Genomic DNA, 18,124 nt, shown 5'->3' on the forward strand with positions numbered 1-18,124 from the left:
AAGTTTTCAAAGATACACCGCTGACTAAATTCTTTATGAGGGCTGACCTGAATAGACAGCGTCGCGGTGACACTTAAAGGGAAGATATGTTGATGCGTGCAACATTGCCTGACGTTTTCTTGTTTTTCAAGAAACAGTCTTGCGACTTTTAAATTGCTAACCTGTAGGTGAAACAAAAAGTAGAAACAAGTGAGTAAGCGCTTTTTGGATTTTTACAAAGGAGACAGCAGTTTGACAAGCATGTGTTTGGTGCCTATTACTGTTACTTGGTAGCAACACTGCATTCTTTTAGGGACCTCAACAGATGGCATGTTTTTCCCTTCTATCCCAGTATTTAGTATTTAATGCAGAGCTGTGGGCGATGTTCAAATACATACGTTCAGTGAGGATGTAGCCTGGAGATTGGAAAAAATCCTCTGGAAGTTCAAATACCTGTGTGTGCTCCATAAGAATTTGAATACCCTCACTCTCTGCCCCTGAAGTTTCATTAACATCTTTGTTTAAAAAAAAAAACATGTGGACCTTCTTTAATTTTTTTCTGATACGACACTACTAAGATGCTAACAGAGTGTTGCAATTATGGATTATTATGGATTATGGATAACTTTATTTATCCCATATTCGGGAAATGTCATTGTGGCAGGAGCAAGAGGGTGATTAGACAGAAAATCAAAGCAAAAGCACAAAAAAACAAAGCAAATCAAAGTAAATGGAATCATCAAATCATTAAGACATAAAATCAGCAAAAACACAAAACCAGCAAGAGTGGACAGAGCTACCGCCGGCTGCCGCTTGAATGGCGCCATCTTGGTTGTGGCAGCTAAAACGGATACTGATTCAGTTACATTAATGTTTTATGACTATTTCTCCGTTTTTTATTTACCATACTTGTCTGGTGTTTTAACTCCAAAGAAAGAAAAAGCAAAACGCTCTGAGGTTTCATTGATTTCTGATTAGTTGCGTTTAATTAATTGAATGAGTGACGTCTGTGTAATCCACCTCGCAACCAGTGCCATGTATTTACATTTGACGTAGGACAGGCCATTTTTTGCGACGTCTCTTCTGAGCTAGTCTGCCTTCTGTTGGTTGGCTATGTCCCCCACACCCTTTTGCAGCACTTGACACACATTCATAGAAGTTGAAATCTACTCTAGGTGTATAAAAGCTTAAGAGCCTTGAGTAATATCTGTGGGTTGGTGTCCTTTTCTCCTCTACCTATCATGCCTACATACACACCTACACACAGTTTCAGTACATTCTTGTTCGCCATCAAACAGCACATATTATAAAGGACTTCCATTGGCGTCGAGGGGGGCAACAGTGGCAAGATGAAAGGTGCTGCCTTAAAATACTTTCACGCTAACCTCTCTTCTCTCACCCGAGAAGGTTAGACATTCTGAGCTTTGATCCACATCACAAACTCTCTCTATGCTCTTTCGCGGTTATTTTTTTTTTCACTTTACGCTATTTTTTTTTCCTCCCCTTCATTTTATCATTCTTCCTGTGAGATCATTTCAGTTCATTTGAATTTAAGCCACAAATTCTACAGTCAGATTGTCAAATAAATGATGTAAACTGCAATTCTTCCAGTTCAGGTCAGCCATTAGACATAACACCGCGTTTTTAATGGTTTCATTGCGTCGTTGTACAATTCCGAGCAAGACTAAAAAGTCACTTTCAATTTCCACGCAAGTCAGTACAGGTAATGTAACACACTGGGTCAAATGAATTTTTTAGAAATTAATAAATGAAAAACATAAATCTTGTTGACTCATGAATCTGATGTTCTGTAGCCTCTGGTGCTAAATCTCATCAGTCAACATTGAAAATAAAACAAATATATCAACCACATGGGAATGATTTCTTTTCCCTCTAGCATTTTTCACGTTTTATATTCTTCTTATATATTCTATACAGTATATATCACTGAAGCCTTGTTCATGATTTTAGGGAAAGTCCCACATTTATAATTAAAAAGAATCATCATTTTTGTAGGATGTTTTAATGCAATTGTATTCCATGTCATAAATCTACATTTTCTGTAGTTGACAGGCAAAATTGACCTTCCCAACAATGTAACAATGTGCAGTTGAAAAAAAACACTGAAAACACACAAGTCAATTATTGAAATAATTTGATTTTTTTGTATTACCACCTCCAATAGCTATTTGGCTCTCTATGTCACGCTGTGTAAATATATTTGCGTAGTAGGTCCTTAAAGAGGAGCTAAATGACTCTTTTACTTTCATTGCCAGATAGGATTGTAATTTCAATTATTAGTCAAAAGACGACACTGATTAATACTACATTTTTGTAATAAGAAAAGCTGATAGAAAATGTGAATTCAGTCAAACTCAGTTGAGGACTCCAGATTAAAATGAAATCCCTGTAATAGAGAAAGAGCATCTCCTTTGGCCAAGGTAGTCCTCCACATTCTAAAAGCTTCTTTAAGGAGGGCAAGGGAAGGGTGTTCATTTTACAACGTCTGGCTTGTGCATCTTTGAGGTTTCTTGTCCTTGGCTGAGGGCACCGAAGCGGGAATCAAATGGGTTCGAGATGAGCAGTTTTATCCCACACTTGTAAAGACTGAGACCATCTGCCGTGGAAAAAAAAGAAGAATATAAGAGCAGAAGCCTTCAGGCCTCAAGGGACCAGGTATGGGGGGTGAAAAACGTGGAAAGTGTTAACAAGGTGCACTGAATGAAGGCTTCTCCTATTGGATGCTGTACTAAAAGTTACAACTCTTTGCCCAAATCCCTCTGGTCCTCTTCAGCTTGGCCCGAGAAGGTCTGAGAGGAGGACTCTGTGTTGGGAAATGTCGTAAAATTGTGAAATAAGATAGCTATAGCCTACAGAGTCCAATAGCTGTAAATTAAAGGGTGAGATTTACACACAACCGGGAGCCACTGCTCATCATTTATGGGAGCATAAACAAGAAATCAGGCAGAATGCAGGAAAAAAAATACCTGCAAGCTCACTGTGAGGAGTCAGTGTGAAAGGAAAAAAAAATTCTGCTTTCTTGATGAAATGTGATGTGGATTAACAAAAATTACCACAACTGAAATTGCTTAATGCCACAATAAGGCTCTTATAGAAATCCGTATTACATGAATAGAGAAAAATGCAAGGAAATGACTTACTATAGAGGAGATAATTTTTACTCCTGTGTCTAAAGGGGCTGTTGAAAAGGTGCAAGGCTTTGCAAAATATGGAAGTGCCTTGATTGAAGATTAAAATTCCTTCCTCAAAATGGCACACTGGTTTGACAGGCATGTTGAGATGAGTTTGATTTTTTTTCTCTGAGTTTTGCTCGTGAATTAACAGACTTTATATTTTCAATGGTCTTTTCTCTGTGAAATTAATGAAAAGGGCATGAATCCATGTTTCAGAAATGTCTGAAGGGCATAGTATGTATAATGCAACAAGCATTGGCACTTGTTTTATTATCCTTGACTTGAGGCAAATTGATTTTAGCCTTGTTTGTGGCGTGGTATTGTTCATTTAGAAACTTGTATCTGCTAGAAGATTGTCATGGTAGAACTTGCATCTGGTTGTTGAAGGGCTAAGTCACTAGCCATTTTTAGAGTGAAATATTTTAAAATGAAATAATATTGGGGTATTTTAATAAACATATGATTGCCTTTGTGTTTGGTTTGACAGTATTTTCAGAGCACATCATCAATTATTGTTTTTCATTCTGATTGCTTTAGTAGTTGACAGTGGAATCCAATTCATTATAAACATAGCTCAAATTGTGACCAGTCTAGGGGTGTGGTCTCCCTTTCCCCTGAAGTCATTTGTGATAGACTCCAACAACCCTCGGGACCTTTACAAGGATGCGTGGTACGCAAGATAAATGAATTAAAAAAAAAACTTGACAAATGTAAACCCAATATTTTTATGTACATTTTCCGTAATTGTCCTAAAATTAGGTTGTATTTGTTCCTAACGTTTGTTTACATTCTAACTTCGTCCAGATGGTTACCTTGTAAACACAGGGTTGGGTCACTCGAAGTCACCACTGCTTTTGTGTATAATTACAAAGCCAACTTTCCTTTTTATTCTATACAAATGATCAAAAAAAATCTAGATTTTCTGGTTTGCGGCAGCAAAGCAAGTATGATAGATTTCGTTACGGCTTCTTAAAGAGCATTAGAGTTGTAAGGATGATGCATTTTCACTTTAAACTTCACGTCAAGCCCTCTACCACTCCACCAGTCGTGTCTTTTCACCTCATTTTCACCTTCTCTTCCTCTCCTTGACTCCTCCCACGGCCTTTCAAGCGTTTATCACCTCGTCGGCAGTCTGCCCCCCCGCTCTCAGTTCACCTGCAGTTCAATCTCTTTAGCATTAGCGGCAAGCTCTCTAGGAAGAAGGCGTGGGGGGCTTGCAAAGTAAAGGGGATGAAAAGCGAAGCAGGGGAAAGGACGACAGAGGTCAAACGTAAGTTAACACATGTCATTCGTTGAATCCCCATAGGAAAGCCGAGGGGTTGGTAGAGAAGGAGAGAAGCTTTGCACCCAGGGGGGAGGTTTGTTCACCACCGACTTGAAGAATTGAAAAAGACTTTGCTCGCAGGTGCAGGGAGGCTGCGGGGGTCCATTCTTATATCCGTCTGTATTCATTTTTTATGTCAAACGTAGAGAAAGTGAAATAGTGGCCGACTGCAGAGAGCGCTAAACTGTAGCTGAAACGCGCCAGCCAATTTATAGGGTGCTGCCTGAGGCGCTGTCACCTTATGAGGAGAAGATGAGGGATTAAATCTTGCAAAAGGAGAACAAAAGGTGAACCATGGTGTACTGTGCATGGAGAGGAAGAAACTGGCCTACAGTCTGGAGAGAAAGGCAGATGTGGTTGCATAACTATTGACATCTTGTATTCTCCCTGCTATTCTTCGGTATATTTGTCATGGTTGTTTTACTGTCTAAAGCTGGTTCTATTAAATTTTTCATGTTTTCAACCAACCCTCATTTTACATCCGACAGACAGAAGTCATCAGATTTCATTGCACAACTGAACACCAACACTAATCTTGCATTGAATTTAATGTTTTGTGTGTAACTCATTTGCCATTTGCTGATAATTACAATGATAGATTAATCTTATCTATCTCAACTGGAATGGCTGGTATTATTAAGTGATTACGATTCACTGACATTGACGACCTGTCAAAATTGATTTGACGTCTACCCTCGTCATGGAGGCAATGAGGTAAAGTCATTTACTAGTATTCCCCTTGTTGTTTTTGTGGGTTGCATCTTGTCTAAAATAATGGATTCAATATGGAGTATGCCCAGTTTTCCCCGCCAGCAGTCTGCAACATTTATGTTCAATTCCCATCTGAGTTAATGGAAATACAAGCACATTTTCTGCTTTTATTTCACTAATTTAAGTAGCCAAACGACTAGAAACACACCCCAATGATCCAGCACAGTTCTACGCCACTGCAAACTGCAACTGTATTAATAAACATATTTTAAAATTAACGTTGAAGGCTGACTTTCAGCGAGCACTCCTGAATTTGACCTCATTAGTTTCTGCCCGTGTACCTAATGAAGCTTCTAGTGAGCATGGACACACAACCGACTAATACTTATTAAAAAAAATACAAAAAACATAATCTAGGCTTACACAACCACACACACACAAAGTTAGCAAAGTCATTTACAGAGTGCAGTGTGGACCGAACTACCAATTGTTGTTTTGTTTTTGTGCAGCTGTTGTTAAAGGCAAAATTGGACTCTTTATGTTTATGCTCAATAAGAAGCTCCATGTTTGTGTGCTGGCCACCAAAGAATGTGCTGGTTGTGTGACGAAAGCCCAAAGGGCTCCTTTATGTAATTGAACAGTGCTGCTGCACTCAGATGAATCGCCAAGCCAATAAAAAGCCATTAGAAGAGAATTGCGGTAGGGAGAAGGAAGGAGAATAGAAAGATGCCAGCCATTATATAGACTTACTGTATGCACGATGCATTTATCTGCATGCGAACGAGTGTGTGGGCATTCTGTATAAAAGACAGAGGTTCCATTTTGTTCTTCTTCCAATTGCTTTTCCAATTCGCCTGTTATAGAGAAAACACTTTTTATAAAAAGCTATTCCCTCATTTTGTGTTATGAGCAACATCGTTATGAAATCCCACAGGTGTGAAAATACTGAGATTGTCTTCTTGCTTGTCAACGTATTTACTGACCTCTCACGCCCTCTGGATTGAAGTGTTGTCATCCAGGGAGTCACCATGCATGCATTGCTTTTGTTATTTTAATTTGACACGGCTTCCTCGGAGACTGTAGAGATGTAGGAAAGGCTATTTGGAGAAGGGGGGTGCAATGTAAGAGTATAAAAGATGGTAAGGAATACAACATGACCTGGAATTAGTTCGGGTCTCTTTGGCCAGTGGTAATAAGCCAACTAGATAATTGGATTGGATGGGGGGAAAGAAAAAAAACGCAATTTCATGAAAAATCCTTGATAGCTGATGGCAGAATTAATTGTGTCATACGATGGTTTTCTAATTACAATGGGATAGTTTATTGAAGGAATCAGACAGAAAAATATACGGTAGATAACTGTCATAGAATTCTTGGCCTATGACATGTTTTATCCTACTTGGAACAAATACATCCATCAAAAATTGAGAATTTTATCAATACAGTAGACATTTCCCAACAAATGTCTCTTTAATATGAACATATTCATTATTAGGGGGCTGGAGTGAGGCTGGTGTTCTTAAGCATTTTTTTTTTACATTTTTAATGGTAAAATGTCTTTACCATTATGTTTTAAATGAACATTCTTTATTGGCAACATTGTTTGAAGATGACATTTCCTTTGTTGATATGATTTTTATCCTATTGATGTCTATAACAGTAACATAGAAAAAATACACAAATATTTCACCAGTGCTTTCTTAAATTTTGGTAAATTTTTTAATTTGTCTCTCTTTTTCACCCAAATGTCATTAACTTATTCATTTCCATCAACAGAAACAAATCAATTTGGAGGAGGCCTTGCTTTCTCAACGGAAAATGACTAAATTAAGCTTTCGAGCTCAACAGTGAATTATCTTTACACTTTTTATGCATATATTGACATAGGTCCACGGTTATATTGGCTCTCTGAGGAAACAATGTGGCCTATGACAAAAATAAATTTGACACTCCTGATAACAAACTACGTTCTAAATGTTAAAGTTGTGGTTGACACCAATGGAATTAACATTCAACAAAACAATGGGACTCCTGCAAAATAATAGAGACTGATGAGTATAAAACTGCAGGTGACGTGTACCATTTAGCCCACCTGATCCAAGATGTCATGCCGGTGTATTCGGGCACACTCCTGCGAGGAGGCGATACTGAGAAAGACGTCATTATCGCAAGTGCCACCACATCCATTGGTAGAAGTCTAACATGGGCTGTGTGCCTGATTGGCAGCCACGCGGTGTTAACGGATAACAATACGAGGTAGCGTGGCGGCGGCCAAGAGGACGACAGCTTGCTGAGCATTCTCCTTAATTAAGCCAAAGAGAGACGGGGAGGGAACGTCGAAGGATGGAGAGAGTATTAAAAAAAAACGCTGTAAATGGTGAGAAAGAAAAATGATTAGGTCACCGGTGCTGAAAGGAATTAATCAGCGTCCAGTTAATTAGCGCTACAACCTTGATCATTAATCCTCGGCCTTCACAATGTGGTGTCAAACTCGTACACATACATTGACTTACAAACTCTGTTTACTTATCTAGTTTTCACTTCAGGGATTACGCATTCATTTCCACATAAAACACTTTTGCATCCACATGACAAAGTGTACATTTCTTTTTAAGAATGAAATAGTGAGTAGGAGAGAATGAGGAGGGCGGACGGATAGAAGTGTTAGCGTTGACAAGATAGGAGTGCAGAAAGAGATTGATGATCTCAGGGCCGGTGGGAGAAAGAGAGGAGAGACAGCAAAGTACTTACCAATAAATTAACTCCTGACGAGAAAGCCCACCAGTGTGTGTTGCTATGCAGCATGCGAGGACGTACGTTGTGCGACAGTCGGTAGGAAACCGGAGTACCTGAAGAAAACCCTGGCAGGCACGTGAAGAACATGCAGACTCCACACAGGGAACCCGGCCTGGAACCCTTGATCTCAGAACTGTGAGGAAGACGTGTTAACCCAGTCTTGGGCAAACAAAGGCCCGCGGACCACTTACGGCCTTTTAGGCTTTTTAATCCGGCCCGCTGACGTTGTCCAATTTTTTTTAACCCCAAGATGGCGCCGTCACGCGGAATTCAGTTGCAGTCGCTCTGTCCACTCTTATACTCTGATGAGTATGTTAATACTTTAGTCTTTTTTCTGTTTCTGTTTCATATGTACTGTTAACGGATGCAGTTTTTTATATGTATCGTATCTTATGCTGACCCAGCCCATCGGTCAAATTTTTAAAGTCAATGTGGCCACCAGGCCCAAAAGTTTGCCCACCCCTGTGTTAACCACTTCTCACCATTCCCCTTTTTCTTCTTCATTTGGAAAAAAAAGCTATAAAACATGGTTTGTTGTGTAAAAGTATGAATTACACAAATAAATCTCTGTGCTGATCACACCCAAAAATGGGTGACCTGCTAGATTTCGTACGTGGTACATTTAAAATTGCTATTAATCCTGTGATTAGCATTGAAAAAGTGTCAGGATTCAGCCGGGTGATTCCGAAGAGACTAGCTCACCCATCCTATCCATCTTTTTATTTAGTGTCAGCTATTGTTTTTGTCCGTAAATGCAAACATTGACTTTCATACCTCTCACTCTGGCTCGCATTGTGCCGCTATCATCGATTCGCTGAGCGTATTGTTTGCCTCGAAATGAGACAATCTCGATGTGCCGTTGTTTCCATTGGAAGTGCATCTGTCACGGACAATGCCTCCGTCTCTACCGCCTATTGTAGCAATGTAGCCACTGTGTCGACTTGATAGGAGGTGTCGCTATGCAGTCCAGTTACCTTGTAGATGTGTATCACCCCTCTTCAACCCCTGCTTTGATGCATGACCTCCCATTTTAGCACCCTGCTTTAGTACACCAATCTCATCTTCACAGGTCTTTTCCAAGGCTCAATTGTATTGATATATTTAATAAAAACAACATTTTTTGCAATTAAAAAAATACTTTAAGCCTTCAGTGACATAATAATTAAAGTAGATTAAATATATTTTTTCATAAATATTAACCATATTTTTTAATCAATCATGCTAACCTAATACTTTTAGTACTAAAATACTTAATATAGCAAATAATACAGAACAAGAGAAAAATGTACTGCACAATGAATTACAAAATACAGAATTGTAAATAAATGCCAATAAATTTACCTCTGCTATAATGTACCTTGAATAGTACTATATAACCTGCATTTTAAATATTTCCTTCTCAACCTTTAATGTACCAAGTATTTGGAAAACATGCCAATCAACATGATGAGTAAGCGCAATTTCTGATTCAACACCCATCCATTACAATCATTGCCTCCATTTCTATGCCATCCTAACCCGCCTATCAAAGCTCTGTACATGTTTTATTTGAAGTCATGTAACATTTTGTCCGTGTGATCCCATTCCTTATGTGTTCCATGTAGATAATGTGACATTCCCAAGCATGTCCCCTCTTCCCCCCACTTCCCATCCCATCATCACCCCATCCCTCCCGTTGGACCCAAAAGGTAATGCACTAGCCCTTTCTTTTTTCATCCGTTGACCTTCATCTCCATCCATGTTTTCCTTGGTGTCTTCCTCTTCGGTCTCAACTGGACACACACACACACACACACACACACACACACACACACACACGAATGCAGCCTTTGTTGTGCTGCAACCTTCCTTTGTCCTGTATATTTACACAAACCCGCACCTGCTAATGCTTGGCTGTGCGCCGCACACAAAATCGCCTGGTCCCGCTTTCTTTCTTATCACTGGCCACACATTTCACCTACTCAGCATTTGTGCATATAAAGCGCACGTGGGTGAACGCGTGTGGATCACGAGGTGGCATAAATGGTCTAAAAGTCTCCAGTGAGAAAATGCAGAGGACAAGCGTGCACAAATGAAAAAGACGGATAGCGGTGCAGGTGGTTGTCTGATCGGATTATAACACAAAAGTCTGACATCTGTAGAATTGGCATTCCTCTGACTGTTTATACAACCCAATAGTGCTTACAATTCATTTCATCATTATGGTGATACTTTTATCTATCTCTAATCATCAGTTTCAATCATTACAAAATACAGTACATTCATCAAATGTACTGATAACCATGATCTCATCTCTATTGACACTCAAATGTACTTCCTTGGTGTAAAATCTGATCATGTTTGATTGAACTGATACAGGAAAAATAGAGTTGTAATAAATTGCAGGATTGCAATTTGCAGTGTTTGTTCACAATACAAAATCATCTATTCAGCCTTGCATATTCTTACTCGTTTGTGCTTCCTTAATGGAATCTAGAGGCGGAAAGAGAGAGTGTTTGTCATTCTTTACAGGAAGCCACCTTCTTTTGCAGATAGATGCTATTGACTCACTCTGTGTACACTTGTGGTAAATGTCAAATAGAATCAAGGGGAATGAAGCTGCCATGTGAACACTTCCGTTTAGTCAATGCTGGCACTTGACAAAATGAAACCATTTGCTTCATGATATGCATTGCCGCCAGATCTTAAAGCCTTGGCGATGCATTCAAATAGAGTAAAAAGAAGGCCGACATAACAAGGACAGAAAATATCTGGAGAAGGACACACAAAAATACAGGTTTTAAATACAAATAAGGAAAAAACACGCCACCAACCACAACCCCAACAAAACATGACAGTAAGAAGCTCCAGAATGACCAATACACTGCACAACTGTGAAGAAGTTGTTAAAAGTGGCTGCCTGCTGACTAACGATTAGGCAGGAAATTTGCTTTTAGACACCTCTGTTTTTTCATTACAATACTTCTAATGTTGTTTTGCAGGCTTTTGTTACGAGCCAGCTCATTTGAGTATAGTGAAAGCTTTAATTCTTGATTGCTGTACAGTAAAAAAAAGAAAAGTGACCAATTGTAATGCACATCCCTGCTGGTATTGGTAGTAAATGGCAGAATTGCTACAATCAGTCTATTTTAATGGGACGAAGAATCAAAACACACTAATTCAAAATAATAACCAGATGCTGACAATTGACCAACTTGACTGGGGGGAAAAAAGGACTTTATTTTCCTTCCTTGTTTTTGTTGTCCTATTAAACACTGCGGTCCCTTTTTTATTATATCATTCTTATTTATATTATCATTATAAAGCTCACACTGTGCTATGGAAAAGCGATTTTTCTCTTTTTAAAATAAATTAGCCTTGGCAGGGGTTAGCCTTGGAAACTATCTTAAAATTCTCTTATAAGAGCACATAAGATTTTGATGTTCTTTATATATTGGAAGGTGTTTTCAAATAATGGTTTCAAAGTCAGTTTATCCTGCTTCTACTTTTCATTCCCTAGCCCTGCTGAATGTTCCTAAGAAGGTCAACATGAACAATGTAATATAATGCCGCAAGATGCACCTTGCTCTTTTACTTCTTTATCTCCCGACTCATCTTAAGTGGATGATTCCATTTTCCAGGCGGGAGGCCACAAGATGGGGGAGGTTTAAAACAAATGCACCTTAAAAATTTCCCTCATCCAAAATGCATTGCCTTTTCTTCACAGGTGCTCGACTGAAATGGGTTTTAAAGGCCCACCCAATCTTTTGCTTTATTCGCTGTCCTGTTTTCTCACCCATTCTGTCAGTTCGCCATTCAGCTTGGGAAGTGATGAGAGGTGATAATGTAACTTGGGTGGGTGATATTGACTTTTTCTCTACTGTCTCCTCACTCCTGGGTGTGTTTTTTGTCCCTTTTTTTCCTCCTCAACATCATTCTTTCACTTTATTACTATTTTCCACTATCCAAGCTTTGATTCCTCCATTAAAGAGAAAATAAATACATTATTATTTTCTGTTCACTTATCCACCCAAGGCTCGCAGGGGGTGCTGGAGCCTTACCCTGCTAACTACGAGCACCGGGCAGGGGACGGACAGCCATCCACACACACACTCATAACTACGGGCAATTTAAAGTTTCGAATCAGCCTACCCACATGTTTTTGGGATGTGGTAGAAAGCTGGAGTACCCAGAGAAAACACACACAAGCCCAGGGAGAACATGCAAACTCCACACAGTGAGGGCCGACCTGGGATCGAACGCTCGACCCTAGAACTGTGAGGCCGACATGCTAACCAGTGAAAATAAATAAATGCATATGTAAAATTTATATATAAATGCAATATATGAATCTTACATATCACAATTAATAAGCACAATACTTGCAAACCACCTGTTCTTACATAATTTGACTTTTTGTAGATCCCGGTGCAGTGGTGGAGACTCACAGCGCGGTACCCTACGCGGTGATCGGGGGCGTGCTGGCTCTACTGGTTTTCACCGTAATCTGTGTGCTCATCGTGACCATCTGGTGCTCTGTGCGCCAAAAAGGTAAAGCATGAGAACACGTGTTCCTGATGCCAAATGAGCATATGTTTGAGTTTAATGTTATTAACTAATAAACATCTAACATCCAGCTATGATTCCAAAGGGATACATTCCTGTCAACTGCTATTGCCGCGTTAAATTCCTTTGTTACACGATATATATATATTCCCATTCACAAACACAATCAAAACTCAAGCAAACATCTACTATCTATTTTTGTTCACACAAATATCTCTCTGAACATTAACACATATAGCACATGCATTGATGAATATGTTCACCTAACTTAGTATCCCTCCATGGTATAAACAATTAAAATATTTATTTTTCACACCCGCACACACTTAGCAAATACGTCAGTCTATTCAGCCACACCTAATGCACATTTTCTTCTGTCTACTCCCTCACTCCATCCATTGTAAAACACGCACACACACAAACAAATATAATTTAAAGAAACTTACAATTATATTGATTTCCACACATGCACACAGGTCTCCAATGCCAAAGTCTGCCACCTCGATATGTAATGCAACTACCGTATTTTGCCGTTTAATATACATTATATATTTAATATGCATTAAATGATTTTTGCTTTTTTTTTTAGCCTCCCGTTTGTGCGCAATTTAATATACCCCTGACCTTTTAATATACCCGGGTATATTAAACGGTAACTCAGCTTTTTTTTGGCAAGATTTGTATAGTGTTCATGGGGCATAATTATAGATACTTAACTTCATTAAAATTCCCAGTCAGACTTTATTCAGCAGTAAGTAGTTTTAATCTGAGCAGTAAGTAGTTATATTCTGCAAAACGTTGATGCACCCCGTCACGGCATAAAGTGCGTAGTGGATCTTACCGTCCTGTTTGTGCGCCATTTAACATAACCCTGCCATTTAATATATATATTAAATATATTTAATCGGTGGGGGGGGGGGTATATAAAACGGCAAAATATGGTACCACTACGCTACTGCATTCTAGCACAAACTCCATTCTGTCCACTCTACGTCTCGATCTGTGGGAAAACAAGACAAAACAGTTAGCATTAGAAATATAGACAATAATCTTATATTATTGCTTTAAAATTTTAGGAAATCATGATATTCAAACCCCCCTCCATTCAAGGTTGGATTTTTTTTTTAAATTGTTCTTTTACATTAATGCGAGGCTCCTGGCGCAGGCCCTTAATGGATAACCTTGTACTGGATAGTGCATGACAGAATGAGATGAGGAACCTAAGTGTGGTCCATGTGTTTTATGGCTGTATGCTAGTATATTAAGGCTCATCCATTAAAATAAACCTCCCCATCTTTTTAAGTGCCCACCTCTCTCCTCCCCACTGTTGGCAGTCTTTAACTGTACTTGGCGGTTGCCAAGTAAGAAATGATCAGGCTGTTTTAGAGCCAGACAAGCTGCCAGTTAATGTTCTGTCCGTCTCCACTGCCAATCAATGTTCGTCCCCATCATAACGACCAATCAATTTAGGTACATCGTAAGTGCCATAAAGGCTTTTGTCCTTACTATCAACCTTAAAATGTCGATACACTGACATGTAAGTGTACATGTGTATTTGTGTGTCCTGCCAGTGAAACTAGAGCGTTATTAAAGAAGACATATTAGGGAAAATTGGCTTTTTAATAGCTTGTATACAAATAATTGGGTCTCTTGTGTGCCAGGCCACCCTTCAAGTGTGCAATTAAACAGCCAAGTGAATGTTGTTGTTTTTTAGCTGCAGAGTTGCCTGTGAGCAAAACATTGCCAACTTTTTCTTGTTGTAGTTTTTAACTTCATGCTTTTCACAGAAAAGAATAGATTTAGAGATTTCCTTCTGAACAGCTGGCCATCTCAATTTTCATAAATTACCATGTTATAGTTTGTTAGATTAGCATAAAACATTTCCGGGCTTTAAGCATGACCGGGCCAGCTGCCACAAAGCCATACATATGCACGACTCATGCAGTATAACAACCATATTCAACTCATGCACTGCCATTGACGTGATAGACGTCCATTCCTATTTGACTGTAACGTCACCACACCATGAATCAGATTATTGAACTCTTTCATTCATTTTGCATACCATTTATCCTCAAAAGGACTGCAGTGTTATTGAACTATAGTTTCATATATAGTATACCACTGAATAAATAAAATTGCTCAACTTTTTACCAGAAAGGATGCAAGCAATTGAACTCACTGGGGTGAAGGAGCCTTTATTTTATCTTCAACTTCACTTTTATTTTCACCCGAGTCGTCTCTTTTTGCAGCCTGCTTATATATATCACATATATATTAGTCTCTACATTTGCATGAGACATAACGTCTCAGATTTTGCAAGAATGGCTGTAAAGTATGCTCACGTTGTTTATATTTTCATCACTTTAACAGAGCAATGCTAGTCACGTTTCACCACATCACCTGTTTGAAATTTTGGATGAACATCAAATATCAAATGTTTTATAGGTGATACAACACCTAACCTTCCCTCCACCTTTTCTACCTGTCTCCTCTTATCCTTTATATCCTCTCCTTCTTCCTACCCGCTTCCAACTGCCATTCTACTCCTCCTCACACATTCACCCTTAATTCCACCACCAGGCTCGTACCGCACCCAAGAGCCCATTCTCGCTTGGTACTGACCCAACTTACTAAAACTAATGAATTAACCCGTCAGGTACAGATCAGTCAGCAACAGGAGCTGCGGTTTGATTTTAGTATAATGCTGCATGGGCTGTGATCATGACACTTCACCGCCTAACCGTCCCTCTCCTTCCCCGGTATGCCAACCCCCCCCCACCTCTGGTCTCTTTCTTTCTCTTTCTCTACCCCCCAGGGTCCTACCTTACCCACGAGGCCAGTGGCTTGGACGAACACGGTGAAGTGCAGGAGGCCTTCCTCAACGGCAACGATGCCAGCCAGGGCAAGAAGGAGTACCTACTGTAGCCAGCAGGTCGTCCTCTTACCTCATCCCAAATACGTCACCCTCACACCCCTTCATCCCACTTCATATACACACACATACATACACACACACACAAACACACTTTGGAAAACAATTATATACACAATCCAGGCCGCATTTAAATATAATGAGACCACACAGACCCATTAACGGCGACCCCATACTCTTTATGTATATATGTTTGAGAGGGTAAAAGGAGTTTAACAATAGTAAATAATTGTAGTGTTTTTTCGCAAAGATAAATTCAGGAGGCAAAAGGGGCTGACTAATTAGTGCCAGATAAAGGCAGTAATTTTGCAGATTATGTTAAAAGCATCCCCATTGTGCATTATTTTTCTTTTTTGGGTTGCTAACCAAAATGTCCTTTTCCTGCAATTGCTGTAAAATGTATAATTTTAGCAAAATTAATAAGGGGATCTCTCCTTGACTGAAGCAAATTGAAATTATAAAGGAGGGCCTGCTTTTTTAATAAAAGGTGGATTCACTAATGGCTAAGCGCCATGTCAGGGTACATTCCCTTGTTACTACAAGATAAGAATTAGAGAGTGTAAAGCCAAATGATTATTGATCTTTGAGTTAGTTAGACAAAAGAGAATTGTGAGGGTTGGGGTGGGGGGATTCTTCTTGTTCAGTGGTGCCTTGTGTTGAAAGGTGACCCGACTTTCAATTTTGGTAAGATGCAAGATGTTCGGAAATGCAAGATTGAAGGACGGTGTGGGCATTGGAACTCAACTCTACTGAAAGCAGTTTACAGAGTAAGGCATTCTTTTATACTTGTTCAAACTAGAAATTCCCTGTTTAGATGGACATAAAACAAAGAGAAATTCATATTATGTATTTAAAATAACTGCACAAATTTTCCACTCGCTAACTTAATGTTAACATACGTGACAATGACTCCCTTTCCAGTAAAAGATAGTGAATTCTTGTCCGAAAACAAATATTTCAATTTTGGGAGATTCATTTCAATGGAAAAAGAAGCTCATTTGAGAGTGTTTTGAGTTATGGAACAAATTAAATGCATGTGTAAAGGTACCATTCTCTTTATGTTGATACTTTTTCACTTGTTTGACTCTCTTGCTGGGGGGTTAAGTGAGTTCTTTTCTTCAGCACATCAGGGAAAGGCAGTTGTCTTTCTTTTGAGTTCCTTCCCTCTGTTATGCCACTCATTCCCTTTCCACCATCTCCTTCTCGTCTCTGCTTTTGTCAACTCCCTAGAATGAAAGGATTAGCGTCCGACAGCATTCCTGACAGAGACAAAAAATGAATATGACTCATGGCGACATTAAAGAAATGCTTAATTATTTTTGAATGTCATTAAGGGGATAAAAAAAGGTTTATAAGTCTTAATGGGAAATGAAAGAAAGAGGCTAAGGCAAAAAAAAACACTGGATGAGAGAAAAAGCTTTCTAAATGCCACAACACACACACACACACACACACACACACAAATACACATTCACTCATGTAAACATATTGAAGAAACGAGTATACATATCTCTGAATTCCTTATTTGTATAAAAAAAGCAGTGGCAAATGCGTAAATTAAACTTTTAAGAGAAGAAACTGTTTACTATTGCATTAAGAAACTATACTATACTAACAGAATATTAGCCTATAGAGGCGCAAAGCCGAACAAACTACTGTCCAGTGATCTTTAAAGAAAAAAAATGGAAAAAAAACAACTAAAAAAATATCTTTATCAGAAACCTACAAAGTTGTATTAGGGTCGCACTGAAAAGAAAAAAAACATACGTACAGTACTCGAAAGTCATAATCTTAGTATGATTTTGTTATTTAAACCGCAGGCTTCAAAACTGGAGAGAAATATAATGATGCTTTTGATATCAGACTGTTGCATTTAGATTTGTGACGGTATTTTGATAATTATGTAATAACACATTCTTTAAATTTAATAAATCTTATATTCTTACATTAGGTTTTTTTGCCCAGGTATACAATTATTTGAGGGGGTTTGAAATTCTTCAATTTCCAACATTTTTGCCAATATGTTACTTTTTTTTTTACCAATCCTCACGAAATTTGGGTTTAAAACTCATGACATTACTGTTTCAATTATTTTAAAAATGCAATGATTTTTCTTCTAAGAGTCTCAAAGTAAAAAGTTCTCTCCAAAAACATTAAACATTACAGTTTTCCAATTTCTCCTCCAAACTGCCTAATGACTTTCTACTTGGATTTAATGACTTTTTTTTTTCATTTGAGTGTGGCCCTAAAACTCCTGTGTAGAAAAACAAGAAGTCTTATTAATTTTTTATTATTATTCTTGTTTGAATATGATTGTTGTTACTGTTATTATTATTGACGTTGTTATTATGAAAATTGTAAATGTTAAGAGAAATGTACACTTCTTATGCTTTGTTTTTAATTCTAATGTAGAACAGTTGCTGTCTTTCTATCCCATGATTTCCTCGCCACTTTTCCCCTGCTTTTCAAGGTAGTTCTCTCTCTCTCTCTCTTTCTCTCCCTCTTCTTCTCCTGTGCCTAGTTGTTACCTCTTCTCTTTCCCTGTTAATTTCGGTGTCCATGTGTCATTGTTGATATACAATATAGCTATTTCTTTATAGGTGAAAGCTACAAAGCACGAGAAAATAAAAAAAAGACTCC

The 18,124-nt window shown here is 38.6% G+C and overlaps 1 protein-coding gene across 5 annotated transcripts in view; it reads left to right on the plus strand.

Annotated features, from left to right (window-relative positions):
• The window catches only part of cadm4 (cell adhesion molecule 4), a 138,242-nt gene extending 121,948 nt beyond the window's left edge, over positions 1 to 16,294 (plus strand). For 2 of the 5 annotated variants that reach the window (XM_077721217.1, XM_077721216.1), the window contains exons 7-9: positions 9,609 to 9,692; positions 12,406 to 12,534; positions 15,368 to 16,294. In XM_077721217.1, the coding sequence (XP_077577343.1) occupies positions 9,609 to 9,692; positions 12,406 to 12,534; positions 15,368 to 15,477 (323 nt within the window). In that variant the 3' untranslated portion in view covers positions 15,478 to 16,294. Of the gene's footprint in view, positions 1 to 9,608; positions 9,693 to 12,405; positions 12,535 to 15,132; positions 15,209 to 15,367 lie in introns of all 5 variants that reach the window. The other 3 variants (XM_077721220.1, XM_077721222.1, XM_077721221.1) reach the window with 3 other exon arrangements.
• Positions 16,295 to 18,124: the final 1,830 nt, after the last annotated feature.

This window comes from Stigmatopora nigra, chromosome 7 (genome assembly GCF_051989575.1).
Source record: "Stigmatopora nigra isolate UIUO_SnigA chromosome 7, RoL_Snig_1.1, whole genome shotgun sequence".
NCBI lineage: Eukaryota > Metazoa > Chordata > Actinopteri > Syngnathiformes > Syngnathidae > Stigmatopora > Stigmatopora nigra.